The sequence below is a fragment of the Aplidium turbinatum genome, chromosome 5, assembly GCF_918807975.1.
Source record: "Aplidium turbinatum chromosome 5, kaAplTurb1.1, whole genome shotgun sequence".
In the NCBI taxonomy this organism is placed as follows: Eukaryota; Metazoa; Chordata; class Ascidiacea; order Aplousobranchia; family Polyclinidae; genus Aplidium; species Aplidium turbinatum.
The window spans coordinates 29,735,950-29,749,833 of NC_137476.1; the positions used below are offsets into that span (position 1 = coordinate 29,735,950).

The window sequence follows — 13,884 nt, forward strand, 5'->3', positions numbered from 1 at the left end:
AAAAAAGAAAACAGAAAGAATGGTCATAACAAAGAAAAAAGAAGCCGAAACTCCTGTTTTAAGTTATCAGTTTATGGAACAATTCTTAAACAGGTCCAAAAATTCAAATACCTCGGTACTATGGTAAATTGAGATACAAACTACAAAACAGAACTCAACATAAGAACAGCACAAGCAAAAACAAGGTTCTAACAAATAAAAATGAAAAAATTAGATGCAATGAAAATATCTCCTTTAAAACATGGTTTAGAGATTAGAGTTCTAAATCGCTATATTAATCCTGTTTTTCAATACAATTCTGAAACCAGAAATATTTCAACAAAAATGGCTGAAAAAATTAATGCTTTTGAGATGATCAAGAAAATGAAGTATCTTCAGACAGGTGTCAAACCCACAATGCTTGATATGAACGACTCGGTTACATGTCTTGTAATGCAAAGAAATTTATTCTCACACGAATCAGTTACAAGTAGAGATGTAAAAAAACGTTTTTTTTTTTTTTAAAAACGACCTCGTTTTTTTTTTTATCGTTTTTTTTTTTGTTTTTTTTACCTATTTTGACATTAAATTTCGCAATATGCAGCAATTAGGGTAAACTCATTGCAATAGCGTCTCTTTCAACAAACAAACAGTCTCATAACTCGTATAACTTATTTCAAATCAGACTATATGTCTGGTATATTGTTTCATTGCAATTTTGTAGATCTCAAGTCTCAACACACAAGCCATAAAGATTTCTCATCGTCTCAAATAGTAGTAACAGTGTCCTATGGTTGGCACATCTCAAGTATTGTCTGTAATTTGGTTCAGCCAGTTGTTAAATGCAGTACCACAGTCGTGTACAGTTTCGAAGCCACCTTGGATTTTGGTTAATGGGCATGTTAGGACCAGGTGGTCAGTGTCCTGTTTCTCTGCTTCACAAAAGCACTTTTGACCAGCACACCACACCTTTTCCAGTACAACGTCAAGAGGTTGTTTCAGTTGATGTGCATTTGGTGCAAACTTGATGAAAACCACACAAGCGGTTCTCGAGTTATAAGTGAAATAACCTTAGCCGCTAGGTGGCTTCATAGATAAGGAGCAATAGAAAAACGGCTATATCTCAAGAACCGCTCATCAAATTTGGATAATTTTTAGCTCTACCCCATGTTTTCTGAGTGGGCTATCTGTTTATGAACATTAAAGCAAGTTTTGGTTACTACTTTTTGAGATAAAAAGAAATTAACCTCTTGTCGTTACGCACCGATAAACCATGATGCGTAACATTAAAAAAATAATTTTTTTGAATTGGGTAGAGGAAAGGTAGATGAAAAGTTTGGCAAAAGCAGTGTAGTGCTAAAGTCCCAACTTTTAGCCCCAATCACATTTAAATGTATTGAAAGATGGAACATTTTGATTCTTTTTTATTTTCCCTGAAGAGGTTCAATACTCCTTTGTGATGTCATAGTCATGTTTGTTTTATCTTAATCATACCATTGTGCTGTCATACACATGTTTAAAAGAAATATGGTTGCACTTAATCCATCCAATTTGAACTAGTTTGCAGGACTTTGAGACTTTAGCACTTTTCTGTTTTTGCCAAACTTTTCGTCAATCCTTCAGCTACCCAATAATTTTTTTTTTTTAGTTACGCATCATGATTTTATCGGTGCGTAACGACAAGAGGTTAATTTCTTTGTATCTCAAAAAGTAGTAGGCCTATAGTTCCCAAATAAAATAAGTTTTCATCTTTGATGTTTGTTTTGTATTTTTATCCTGCATTGCGGGAACATGGGTAAAACTTTATACTTGTCTGGAAAAGTACTATGAAGCATTTATTTCCTATGTGAACACTGAGCAGTGCTGAAAAACTCAACTTTAAAGGGAAAATTTCTTCATTCAGGATTGGTAGTTACTAGCAATACAGTAGCCAACATGGGTGGTGGGCATTTGAAGGGAACATTAACCTAAACCTTTTCTGAGAAATGCACGTACTTTTGACAGCTAAAAATATCAGTGATAAGATCTCTTGCATTATGTCACAAATGATCTGCAAGAAGCATCAATGACAAAGTGTCTAAGACCTTACAAGTTAGGCCCTAGACCTAATAAGACCTAATAAGTCAACCCATTGTGTGTGTCCAAGAATAACCAGTCCCGGTATACTACAGTAACATCGTAGGCTAACTTCCATAAAAGGAAAAAGAAATTAACTCATCTACATTATGTCATGTATCAAATTGCATTAATTCAATGTTTGTCAAGTCTACTGCCACAAACACGCCTGAGAATGAAGAAGAAAGCGAAACAACGTAGGACCATGCAAAAAAACATATTCTGCTGCCAAGCACAAACACTCTTGTGCAAATTTTAGCACAACCATAAAATCAATTTTACTAGTTTAATGTTTTTCAAGAGCACAATAATGAAACTAAGCTGCAAATTGTAAAAAATTTGCAACTTTTCCAGAAAAATATAAAAAAAACAAAAAACGCGTGTTTTTTTTGGCCCAAGTTTACGTTTTTTTTTTTAAAAAACAGTTCGTTTTTTTTGCATTTACATCTCTAGTTACAAGAACTGACTCGTGTGAGAATAAATTTGTTTGCATTGCTTTTGAGATGTAGTTCTTCAGTAGAATGCAACGTATTTCATGACTTGCAAAGAAGACAAATAAGAAAGTTTTATGTCGCGGACGTCGAATGGTCTGAAGCATCCGCCCATACCTAGCTGTAACTGTTACAACAACATCCCGAGTGCAAGCACGGTAGTGGGGGATGATCTGAGAATGATATTTTGGTTTCTACAAGTATGAGTTTACTGCAAAGAAAAAACAAACCACCAGATCGAAAATATTGCAGTCAAACAATGCCTAACTTGATTACAAATAGAATGAGATGAACTGAATCGAAATCATGATTTAGAACATAAAACCAACCTACAACCAGAACTGAACTGACACAATGAATTTCAAGACAAGATTCCGTGGTGAATTGACTGAAAATAACGCACCATCTAATGACTAAAAAAAAAACATACTGATTTAGTTTAACGCTAGACGGTCGATTTAAGAGAAACTCAGTTTGTTTTTTTGTTTTTTTTAATCTTTATCCTCGGACTGACAAAGCCTTGATTGGTTATTCCTGGTAGTTTCGCATACTTGTAAAGCTCTTGACACAGGGCCAGTTACCGAGATTGGCAAAGTGAAGTTTTCCGATTGTTGAAGTGTTGTTGCCGGGGAATTATTCCTTTCACTAGGTGCCACTGAATGGAGAGCAGTACTGAAAGTGCGTTGCTCAAGCGCAGACCCCGAGAGTCGAACCAGCGCCGCGTGATGTTGAGCCAGGGGCGTAACCACTGAGCTAACGGGTGAACTAAGGTGTGATTAGAATGCTCCAAGCAATGCAGTGATGTGGCATGAGGCAGATGTGCAACGCTAAAAAGACGTAAAACTACGTATATGTGTATCAAATTGCCGATTGCAAGAGAACGCACAATTGCCGTTTGCGTTTTAAAGTCCTAATAAACGGCATAAAATCTTAAAGAGACGCACAGATTCTTATAAAAAAAACTGTAGAGACCAAAAGGCCTCCAGGTTTTTCAACGGCAATAAGACTAAAGGAAACATAAGAAAAGCTGCAGGCGCTACATTTTACATCAAATAAACCAAACCAGATCTCTACTTAAAAATATTACAACCAGACAATATAAATTTTTCAGCCATGTAATAAGAAAGGAAAAACTGGAGCATCTCTCCTTAGCTGGTAAATTTTTTGGAAAGAGGGCACCTGGCAAACAAGGAGAAAACTATAGTAGCCTATAATAAATGGATTTAAATAAACTAGCAGGCTCATTTGAATAAGATTCTTATGATGATCGCATTAAGGGTAGAACAACCTGTTAAAGGTTTTAGTGAATGGGAACTGCGTGTGATGTAAAAACTGTTTTATTTTAAATAAGCACCTTCTAAAGTTCCCACTAAAACCTCATATTTTGAATGTTATGTCACAATCAACACATTATGATGAGGTGTAAGATCAATCGCATTGCAACATTTTTAATGCTGTAAGTTGAATTGAAGACAAGGTAGGTACTCTATGAACATTAGCACAAGGTAAAACCTAACAAATTCTTTTTCTTAATGTAAAATTTAATCTAAAACTGAAATCTTTAAGAAAACATACGGTAAATTTAATAAAATCAATTAAATCACTTTAAGTGAAAGACATTTCTGTAGTTCATTTTGCTTAGACAAGAGTGTTCAAAGTTCTCATTCTTAGACTAATTGTGCAAGAATACTTATTTAAAGGCAATAATTTGACTTTTATAAAATGCTCATTAGTGTATGGTTTATTTATCAAACTACCGTTTCTGTTCTGGACAACTGCAGAGTGTAAATTATATAAAAAGTATCCGTAAACAAATGCAATTTTGATATTGGAATTATCTACACGTTGATTATGCTATGGAGCAAAATGGTAGATAAACTTAGTGAATGTCTTAAATAATAGCCTAAAATGTGGATATTAAAATTGCTCAGTAAAAACTTCGAAAAATGAAATGTTTTAATTATCAGTACTATTGAATTCAAAGTTAAATTTATTTTTAAGTCTTTTGTTAACAAACATAGAAGTCGCGTATGTGTAGAAAGATTGTAATTAGTCTTTAATGACAATAATTATGGAAAAGTTTTATAGGCCAAATGAGACCACCGCATAACGTAATATGCAATATTAATTTTACAACATGGTCATTGCTCAATACAGAGTATTTGTACATCCTATATGTACATATTAGGCGGCTGTCCATTGAAAACTATCTACAGTCTGTTTCAGATTGAAGGATTGTCAGCAAGTATTTGAGCAATTGATCAAACAAACACGACTTAAACGTCTTGATTGTACTTCCTTTACAACCTAAATGATTCTAAGAAGCATATATTTAAACAGAAGTTTTCACGCAAACGCAAATTTTTACGCAAACGCATTTTGAAATAAGGTTGATGCAAATTTGTTATCAGCAAGGTTATAGAACATTACAAACTATAAGACAATAACATATTTTTTGCAGAGCTTCTTGTGGCCCATTTGCGGAATGCACGAAAATGGTAACTGAAAACTAAACTTTTTTTAATGAAAAGCGTTTCGTGCCTTGCCAAAACAAATAGGTCAAAACAAGAGTTAGTTAGGTACAGCATAATCCAGTCTATATTGCTAAAAAAAACAAAGTCAGCTGAAGCAAAAGCGACACTGTTTAAAACTGCGAGCAATGCGACATTTGGTTAATTGTTAAATGCAAATTTGCCAATACTTATCTCTTCCAAACAGTGTGCAACAATTCGAAAGGTCTGATTCTGCAATTGTGAAAAGATATACGCGTTGACATGACGTGCAATTTGGAAGTCTTACCATGTACAATACTATCATCTATCATACATCAATAATTGGCTTACCGATTCTGATTCCAGCACTATTGTCAATTATTCAAGTCCCAAAATTTATCCTGCATATTAAAAACTTCAACAAAAAGTGCAACCAATTTTGCATGCAGAGAAAAAGTCGTTTTTAATGTAATGTTAAAGATTTTGCGGACTTGATGGCAACTTTAACACAGGAAATGTTTGAAAATACGTAAAGTTGTTCTTTAACTAATAAATAAGTGCAAATTAATTTTATGTGGCTTAGCAGCACATTTTTGTAAAAAGTAAAAACCATTATAATTTAAAAGGTAAAGTATCGATAAGTGCAAAAATATTTAAAATTTAAATTTAATAAAGTAAAAACAGAAAATTAGAAGTCAATATAAAAATAGCCTTACTTATGAATAAGTTATATCACATTAAAAGCGTAAAAAACATATTTTTGAAAAAAAAATGTTGAATAAGTTTATTGCGAAATAGTTGCAGTGGGCTGTTATGAAACTAAACATAAAGTATTGTAGTTAGGTTGAAAAATTGCAAAAAGGTGTAGCCTATTTGAATTTTTTTTTGGTACACTTTTTCTTCTTTCCTTATGCACATAAATGCTTGTCCCTTTTTCTAAAGATAATCAATAAGATTTTCGAAACAAAAATAGTTATTTTTTGTTCTTTCTTTGTTTTTAAAATCATTTTCCCAGTGAAAAGTTTAGTTTTATTTCGATCTTTACTTCACACATTCAAATTACTTTTTGACAAAAAAAGATTAATCCAACGGCCATTATTAAATCATGTAGCCTGTAGGCTAGTCGGGTATGTGAAATAATGCTAAAGTAAACTGTGAATTACACCTTGAATGTTAAGTGTTTTTTATCCGTCTGTAGCAACCTACAATAGCTGTATACTTTACAGGAAACTCTTGATTGGTCGATTTTTCATTTTATGAATTTTAAGCATGCTCAGTTTGCTTACCAATTCTTCTATCCATTGACAGCACTTTCAAGAGATGAAGCTGTTTCTCATCTTTTACATAGTACTTTGGATTGATCTGCTGAAAACAGAAGCAATAATTCCTCTTTTTGATTCAAAAATTTTGTCTCGAAGTATAGCGGAGCTATTCGAAAATGCACTCAGAGTAGAGAAAATACAAGTTGGTACAAGAAAAAGTTTACATTAACAATATGTATTCATTTATTCAATACAGACGAAACGTTATCAATAAAATTACGGCAATGGTGATGTTAACAAGTTTCTTGTTCCTTAACTCCATTAATTACGTTTTTTTTACAAGGTTTTATTGAATTTTCAACTGGTATCCAACAAAAATCAGGCGTAGCTTTCCAGCTACTGAAAACAAGGGGTATGATAATACTTTAATTTGCGATAACGCTTTTTGTATTTAGGATCATTTTAATTCATTGAATTACACTGAATACAAGTTAAGAAAAAGTGACACTGACAAGGTAAGCTTATTTTTGAGCTAACAACGTAGGTTTTTCTTGATAAATGCTCAAAGGGTACAGTCTTATATTATTGATTCGTTTCGACTACAGTAGGGTAGTGCGGGGCAAGACTAGTCACATTTTGGTATTATTGTGTATATCTTCACATAAAGTTAAAAATGTCACAATTTTTAGTGTTAAACAGTTGTACTAAGGCTTCCTTAAACAAGATATCATAAAAAAAGTGAAATTTATTTTTAAGTTATGTTAATACAACATCATTTTTACGACAGAGTCAAATGACTGGTTTTGCCCCTAAGTAAGGGTAAAACAGGTCAGTGTTTTTTTGATGAAAGAAAGAGTATATTTACACATACAAAGTGCAGTTACACATACAAAGTACACCACTGCAGCACATTTGTTCAGAACAGACATCAGCAAACATGCTGGATTCTATTTTATGACATTATTTGTTCAATTACTGTGCCGAGTATCCATGGTTCTTCTTGACGACAAAACAAACTGAGCAAGGAAGATTATGACAAAATTTTCCATTTTGTTCACTAACAATGAGGTCCACATGGTACATTACAGTTGTCAAATGTTAGAACAATTGCTTTGTGAACAATTGATAGAAACACAATCAAAAATACACTTCAAACGTTTTCTAGTAGCCTATAGTTCAATATTGTTACATTTTTTTTAAATCTTTCATTTGTGATTTTTTGCGTTTTTGTCCAAACTTTGACGCACACTTTTTATAAGAAAACAGTGAGAACCATTGATAAATTTTGCATGGTAGACTTACCACATCTTTGTAATTAAATGGACAAAATTAATTTCAGTGCAAAATTTTCACTGGGGTCATGGGCAACCAAGATATTAAAAGGACCCACTTTTTGCATTTTTTTCATTTCGACCCACGTTTCACATTAAATAAACTCCCAAACCCTTTAATATTTTGAACTGATATTTTCTAAGTTCATCGAGAATCTTATAAACAACATTTCTACCAAATTTCAGCCAAAACCAATCAAAATTGGGGTCTTGGCAAGGTTTTAAAATTTTGGAAAATCTTAGCAGGGAGCTGGAAACGGCCAACTTTGGATGTCTATGACCTTTGACCTTTTAGAGTGACAATGTAAACGATGTTGTTTTTTTAATATTTGGCAGAAGTACTATCACTTGTAAAAAATTTGGGTTGTTACCTAATTTGGTTTAGCAGTGATAGGGCCTCAAACATGGCCAAAAATCAAAAAAAATCGTGCCCCTTGGCAGACCCCCCCAAACTAAATGCTTCGCTCACACTAGGATAAGCTGATTTTTGATTTAATAGGCAAATAATACCCTATGAACCAAATGCTAAATTCTTTGGTTAAAGAATTTAGCATTTTCACCAATTGAGGCAAAAATTTGGCACAGCACTTCATGACTGACTTGTGTTGCCCCACGGTTTAAAATCTTTAGACATAACGTTACGCAAATGCCTCTCATTGTAACTCCCAGATCACTCGCTGTTTTTAGAAATGTTAAGCACTCGAAAAACTATCGGCTCTATCGACTTGATGGAGCAATGGCCGTTATACAAATTATTCATAGTACCACCATTGTGATGTTCATAAAGTCGAGCCAAATAGTTCAGTACAGTGCAAACCTTTTTCACCAACTGTAATATTAGAAACGTACCTTTAAACTTTTAGCATCTGTGAGAACTTGTCTTTTAAGTTTGTAAGCTACCTTGTGTTTCGCTTTTGCCTTTCGCCATTTCCATGACCTCTTAACTGGCCGCTGAAAAATACGTTTTCCTGACATCGTTGCGGCATTCCAACTCGAGTTCCAATAATACGTTCAAATGATTTAATGCCGCAACTATGTGGGCGTTTACGTTGCTTGTTTATGTTGAAGTCTGAGTCATAGACTGCTTCAGTCTATGTCTGAGTACTGGTTGAGATTCAAATAAAAACTATCTGCTTGTATATGAGAGTTCGTCAAGAAATAGTTCGACGTCAAGGATTTGCTGCTACAGTACACCAACGAAATAAAACATTTGAAAATTTACAGAAATAAGCTTAGTCGTGTGAAATAGATTAGGTTTTGCTATTTTTCAAAATGTACGAAAGTTACTTGCATACAATTTGTATTTAAAGAAAAAAAAATGACATAAAAGTTATTGAAATATAAAGGTACCGTATTTAGTTGAACTGCTATGCTGAAAATCACTGCTTTGGATGCTCAATTGTTATATAAGCCTATCTACGTTTTGGACACTGCATGCTGCGATGATGAAGTTGAATTTTCAGCTCTAAAGTGACATCTGCGTGACAAGATTATAAATTTTAAACTCAAGATCAAGGAAACCACACAAATATTGGATAATAATAAGCTTACTATAATTTTTCCTTTGAATTTCTTCTAAGTGAACATGTTTCCTCTTATTGCTTAAGATCATCGACGCAATCGACAAAAAATTTCAAGAGCAAATTCAAAGTGTTCGAAACTTGAAAAGAGCCGCTGAAGCATCATACGCTGTCACAGCAAATAGTCAAACCGAAGATTGCTGCCGTACTACTAACTTGGCTTACGTTCCAAGATACCGTACTCAGGTTTGACAGGTTATGCGCTATGCAGTAAATCAGAAAACATGTATCTGGTCTTAGTCAAACTGTAATTGCAATAATGATAACAATGAAAGGCAATCAAATTAACTAGTAGCCTATAGGACGTGAAGAAGTGAATCATTGCTCGATTTTATAATACTTTTCGTCATACTTTCGTCCGGAGCTTGTCATTAGAATAATGTTAATGTTACGGTTTTATTTATTGTCGCTCTACAACTGCTAAGGTCTTTTAGCGAAATGGTTTATTTTTGAATTCTATATCATATTTCAGATGTCATCACGTTATTACACGACTCGTCCTCACTAGGCTGTGAGACCTGCATGATATAAAAAATAACAAAGCGATTTTTATGTGATTGATATTTAAAGACTATTTTCAGGTAGAAGAAACAGATGGTTGCTTTTTGATCTCTGGTTCTTCAACCGGTTCATTTTTTCCTGTGGAAAGTTTCACAAACGTTTGCAAAGAAAATGCAGCGAACTTTTCATCCATAAAATGGCAAGTTTTTGCAACAGAACAAGCCTTGACGTTTACATACCCCAAAACTCAAAGATTTTGCAGCATTGAAAAAAATCCTTTACAAAAGTACGTAAAGCATTGACAATGATATTTTTTGTATGTTTGATCTGTTCTACTGCATATGTAAAGCTTCGATGAGTTTATAGGCAGACTGAGAAAGTTTTTGTTGCAAGGTTACCCGTGGCAGTTTCGCTTATTTGTAGAGGCTTTAAATCACAGTGGCAGGCTCCGGTCACTTAATTTGACAGAGTGAAATTTTGTTTGTTGCTGAGTTGTTGCCTGTTCTCCATTTTATGCATTAGGTGCCGCCGAATGGAAAACTGTAGTTAGATAAACCATGGGAAAAGGAAAAATTAGATTAGAAAGAAAAATTAACATAAAACGAAATAGAGGCAGCCCACCATGAATTTGGTCTGATGATATTAACAACTGGTCAGGACGACTACAAAACTGCGATTGAAAAATCTCACAACAGAGAGACTTGGCTCTTCATTCCCTCCGTCCCTCGAAGAGAGGAAAATCTTTGTGATGATGATAGTATCTCCTTAATCGCACATGCCAATAAGTAATTGAACTTGCGCCACTTGATCTTAGCGTTCCTTTCTTCATAATGTCTAGAACTTGACTACATGAGCTACTGAGATAATTGAACATGTAAATTTGAAGACTCGATCTCAGTTACTTTTTACAGATCATGGTTTTTTCAAGCTTACGTTGCACAGCGAATACAAGTAGCTGTCATAATAGATACAAGCCGGTCGATGGGAGATAGAGCCAATGGAATACCGATACTATCGTTGGTTGTAAGCGCAGTAAAAGATGTCTTAGCGCCATTAGGCATTTATGATCAAGTGAGTGCAAATCTTTTTAGTTTTTGACTAGACTATTTGTTCCTTAAAACTATTCTCAAAAGCTTTGATAAAGAGTTCGCTTTATTGTACCACAGACATACAAAACAAAGAAAAACCACATCATTAAAATAAACTCAAACGTTTAAGTTTATTTTAATCATGGTGTACTCCTTTGTGTAATATAAAAATGTTAAACTCGTTGAAGTTACTTTGTTTTGTTGGTCTATTTTCAAGATAATGATGAAACCCAGGTGTCTTTATAATTTAACAACATACAAAACATAAGAAAAACTTAGAGAATATGACACCAATTGTTAAATAATTATATTTGTTTCAGATCGACCCTAATTTCTCAAATACAGAGAAATTGAAATTTTTTTCAGATTCAAAATAATTCTTATATTTTATTCGGGACATTGTCGTACTAGCATATACAGGACGATTTTTAGTTTCTTTGGATTTAAGCACTAAGTTCTTTACTTTCTTTAAATTTACATTGATACTGTAATATTAGTATTTTCGAAGATCACATGGAGGCTAATCTAATCAAAAAATGAAGAGCCTAAATTGTAAATACTAAACTTATGTTCAGCAAACAAACGTTTCGAAATCTACATTGTCTTCATTCTTCAGTGCTTTAATGTAAACATGCTTTAATGTAAACTTCAGTGCTTTAATGTAAACAATCCCTAATGCCGTATAGTTTCGAATTGAATTCCCGCTGACGTCACAAGGACTCATCAACAAGCTATTATGAGTGAAAAAACGTAATACAACTAAAAGTTTCATGAAATGACAAATAACAGAAGTCAAGAGTATTGTGTTTACAAATCACTAGCAATATTTACAGTCAATTTTTAACCCATATAACCACATGATAAAAGCTCTTACTCTATCTGCTCGGTTTCGATTGTACGTATTTGTAACGAACTTTTGTCCTCAGTTGGTGTCATTGACACTGTTTCTTTCGGGTATATGGGCTACTGTAGTTTCAGTATAGTTTTTGAAACGTTTGTTTGCTGAACATACGTTAGTATCTATGTTTTGTGCTCTTTATTTTTTTATTAGATTAACCAGGCGTTCTAACCATTTTGCTCTTGCGTATGGGCTAATTGCTCAAAAGTCAAAATTTGTAATCTTTGCCGAGCAAATAATGACATTTTTTAAATCTCACCAGTTCATCATTGTGACTACATCAGAAGACACTCGGAAATTTAGCGAAGTTAGCAAAAATGGCGATTGTTTCACCGAAAGCTTTGCTCGAGGGACGCCACAAAACAAAGAACGCATGGCAGAATTTCTCAACACATTGCGGGCAAATGGTAGGCTAATGATCTGTTGTATGTAATTGTGGTTACAAAATAACTTATACTTCAATAAGGTAATTGCAACATTTTTCTTTTGCTCATATTTGACTTTTTATGATACTTACCATATTAATAGTACGTGTTTAAAAAAAATAAAACTGATAGGCTAAACTCAAAAGAATGCAATACCTCTAAAGGTGTGTAGGCTACTGCATGATTTTTAAAATATATGTAATTTTTTTTGGAATTTTTTTTTGCTCGGAGTCCAAACATTAGCCCTTATTGATTTTTACGGTTTGCTGTAATCAAAAATTTGTTAATTTTTGATGTTCAATCTTTCGTGAACAGGTAAAACTCTTTACGTCAATGCACTTATCAAGGCATTTGGATATTTTGCAAATGAAACCTCAGATACAAGTAAGCATAGAAGTAATTTAGTTTTACTTAATTTATGTAAGTGATTTTTAGTACGGTACCAATTTCAAAACTTTATATGATGAAATCTAATAAAAAATAAATTTTAGCGTGGCCTGCTAAAAATGAATGTTGTAAATGTCTTTTATCAGTTGGATTCTGAAACTTCAGAATACATAATTACCACGTTTCATCACCAAAAGAGAAGACATACTTTTGTTGAATTTTACTAACAACAAGCCTTTTTGTTATGCTGCCCAGTCTTTACTCGGTATAGGATACTGCACTGCACAAGACAACCAAGAGCAACAAACAGTGAACTATTGTGTAAAAAATGAGTGTCCCTCCTGGCAGTTAGCACAAGTCTGAGTACTCACTAGAACAAAATGCAATTGTGATTTGCTAATCAAAACGATGTAGCCTCCACGCTAGCTATAAAGACCATCGAATCAACTACATGTTTCTGGGCAGCCGAAGCGGATTGTGGTACATATTAAGTTTTGTACCACAAATCAACTTTTCATACAACATTATCATATATCAATACTGTAAAACTGCAGACAGTGCACACCGTTTCTTTTTTTTCTTCTTTTTTTTTTTTTCTTTCGGCCCCTTCCGGCCTCCTCAGTGCAGTAGGTACACTGTTATGGCCATGGAGATGTGACATTTTCCCATTTGTGGAACCTAAGCTCCAAAAATGGTACCACTGCCAACTTTGCCAAAGTGCTCAAACTGCAAGCAGTGAGCTTTGCGCAATGCATAGCAAGGTGCCTCCAGTAAAGTGCTCAATCGGCGTAAGCCAACCCTAAACTACGTATATGATATAACATACTTTATAGAAATGCTTAATCGTCTTGAATGAAAACAGAATAATGATAAGACTTGTAATTCAAGTCGGTTACATATTTGTTGTCGTTTCTAGAAAATGAGACCAGCAAAATAATTCTCTTTGTCTCCAATGGTGAACCTGAAGAATCTCTTGTAAATATATTAGAGGTCTTCAAAAGAGAAAATGCTATACTAAACAATGCCATAAGAATCTTCGCTTATGGACTTGGAAATGCAAGTTAGTGAAGTTGTATGTGATAGTGATGATATGACTACTTTTGCAACGGAAAAATGAAAAGAACAATTTTTGTATTTTGTTCTCTCGCTTGTCGTAAATTTGGTTTGAGTCCTTTTTTTGCTTTTATTTTAGCGTTTGCTTTAATTAGTTGTTTTTAGTTTGCGAGGTAGCTGCATTTTTTACAGAATAAACTTCGAATTGAGGATCTAATCACACAAAATAATTTATGGTTGTTAAAACTCAAATGTACAAACAAATTTAGTTTGTTTGGATTG

General features: G+C 33.7%; 1 protein-coding gene across 1 annotated transcript in view; it reads left to right on the top strand.

Annotated features, from left to right (window-relative positions):
- The first annotated feature begins 5,050 nt into the window (after positions 1 to 5,050).
- The window catches only part of LOC145770732 (VWFA and cache domain-containing protein 1-like), a 30,636-nt gene continuing 21,802 nt past the window's right edge, over positions 5,051 to 13,884 (top strand). The window contains exons 1-9 of the mRNA XM_082582431.1: positions 5,051 to 5,083; positions 6,386 to 6,541; positions 6,795 to 6,854; positions 9,278 to 9,436; positions 9,832 to 10,037; positions 10,663 to 10,822; positions 12,000 to 12,144; positions 12,478 to 12,546; positions 13,466 to 13,609. Coding sequence (XP_082438557.1) covers positions 5,081 to 5,083; positions 6,386 to 6,541; positions 6,795 to 6,854; positions 9,278 to 9,436; positions 9,832 to 10,037; positions 10,663 to 10,822; positions 12,000 to 12,144; positions 12,478 to 12,546; positions 13,466 to 13,609 — 1,102 coding nt within the window. The 5' untranslated portion in view covers positions 5,051 to 5,080. The remainder of the gene's footprint in view (positions 5,084 to 6,385; positions 6,542 to 6,794; positions 6,855 to 9,277; positions 9,437 to 9,831; positions 10,038 to 10,662; positions 10,823 to 11,999; positions 12,145 to 12,477; positions 12,547 to 13,465; positions 13,610 to 13,884) is intronic.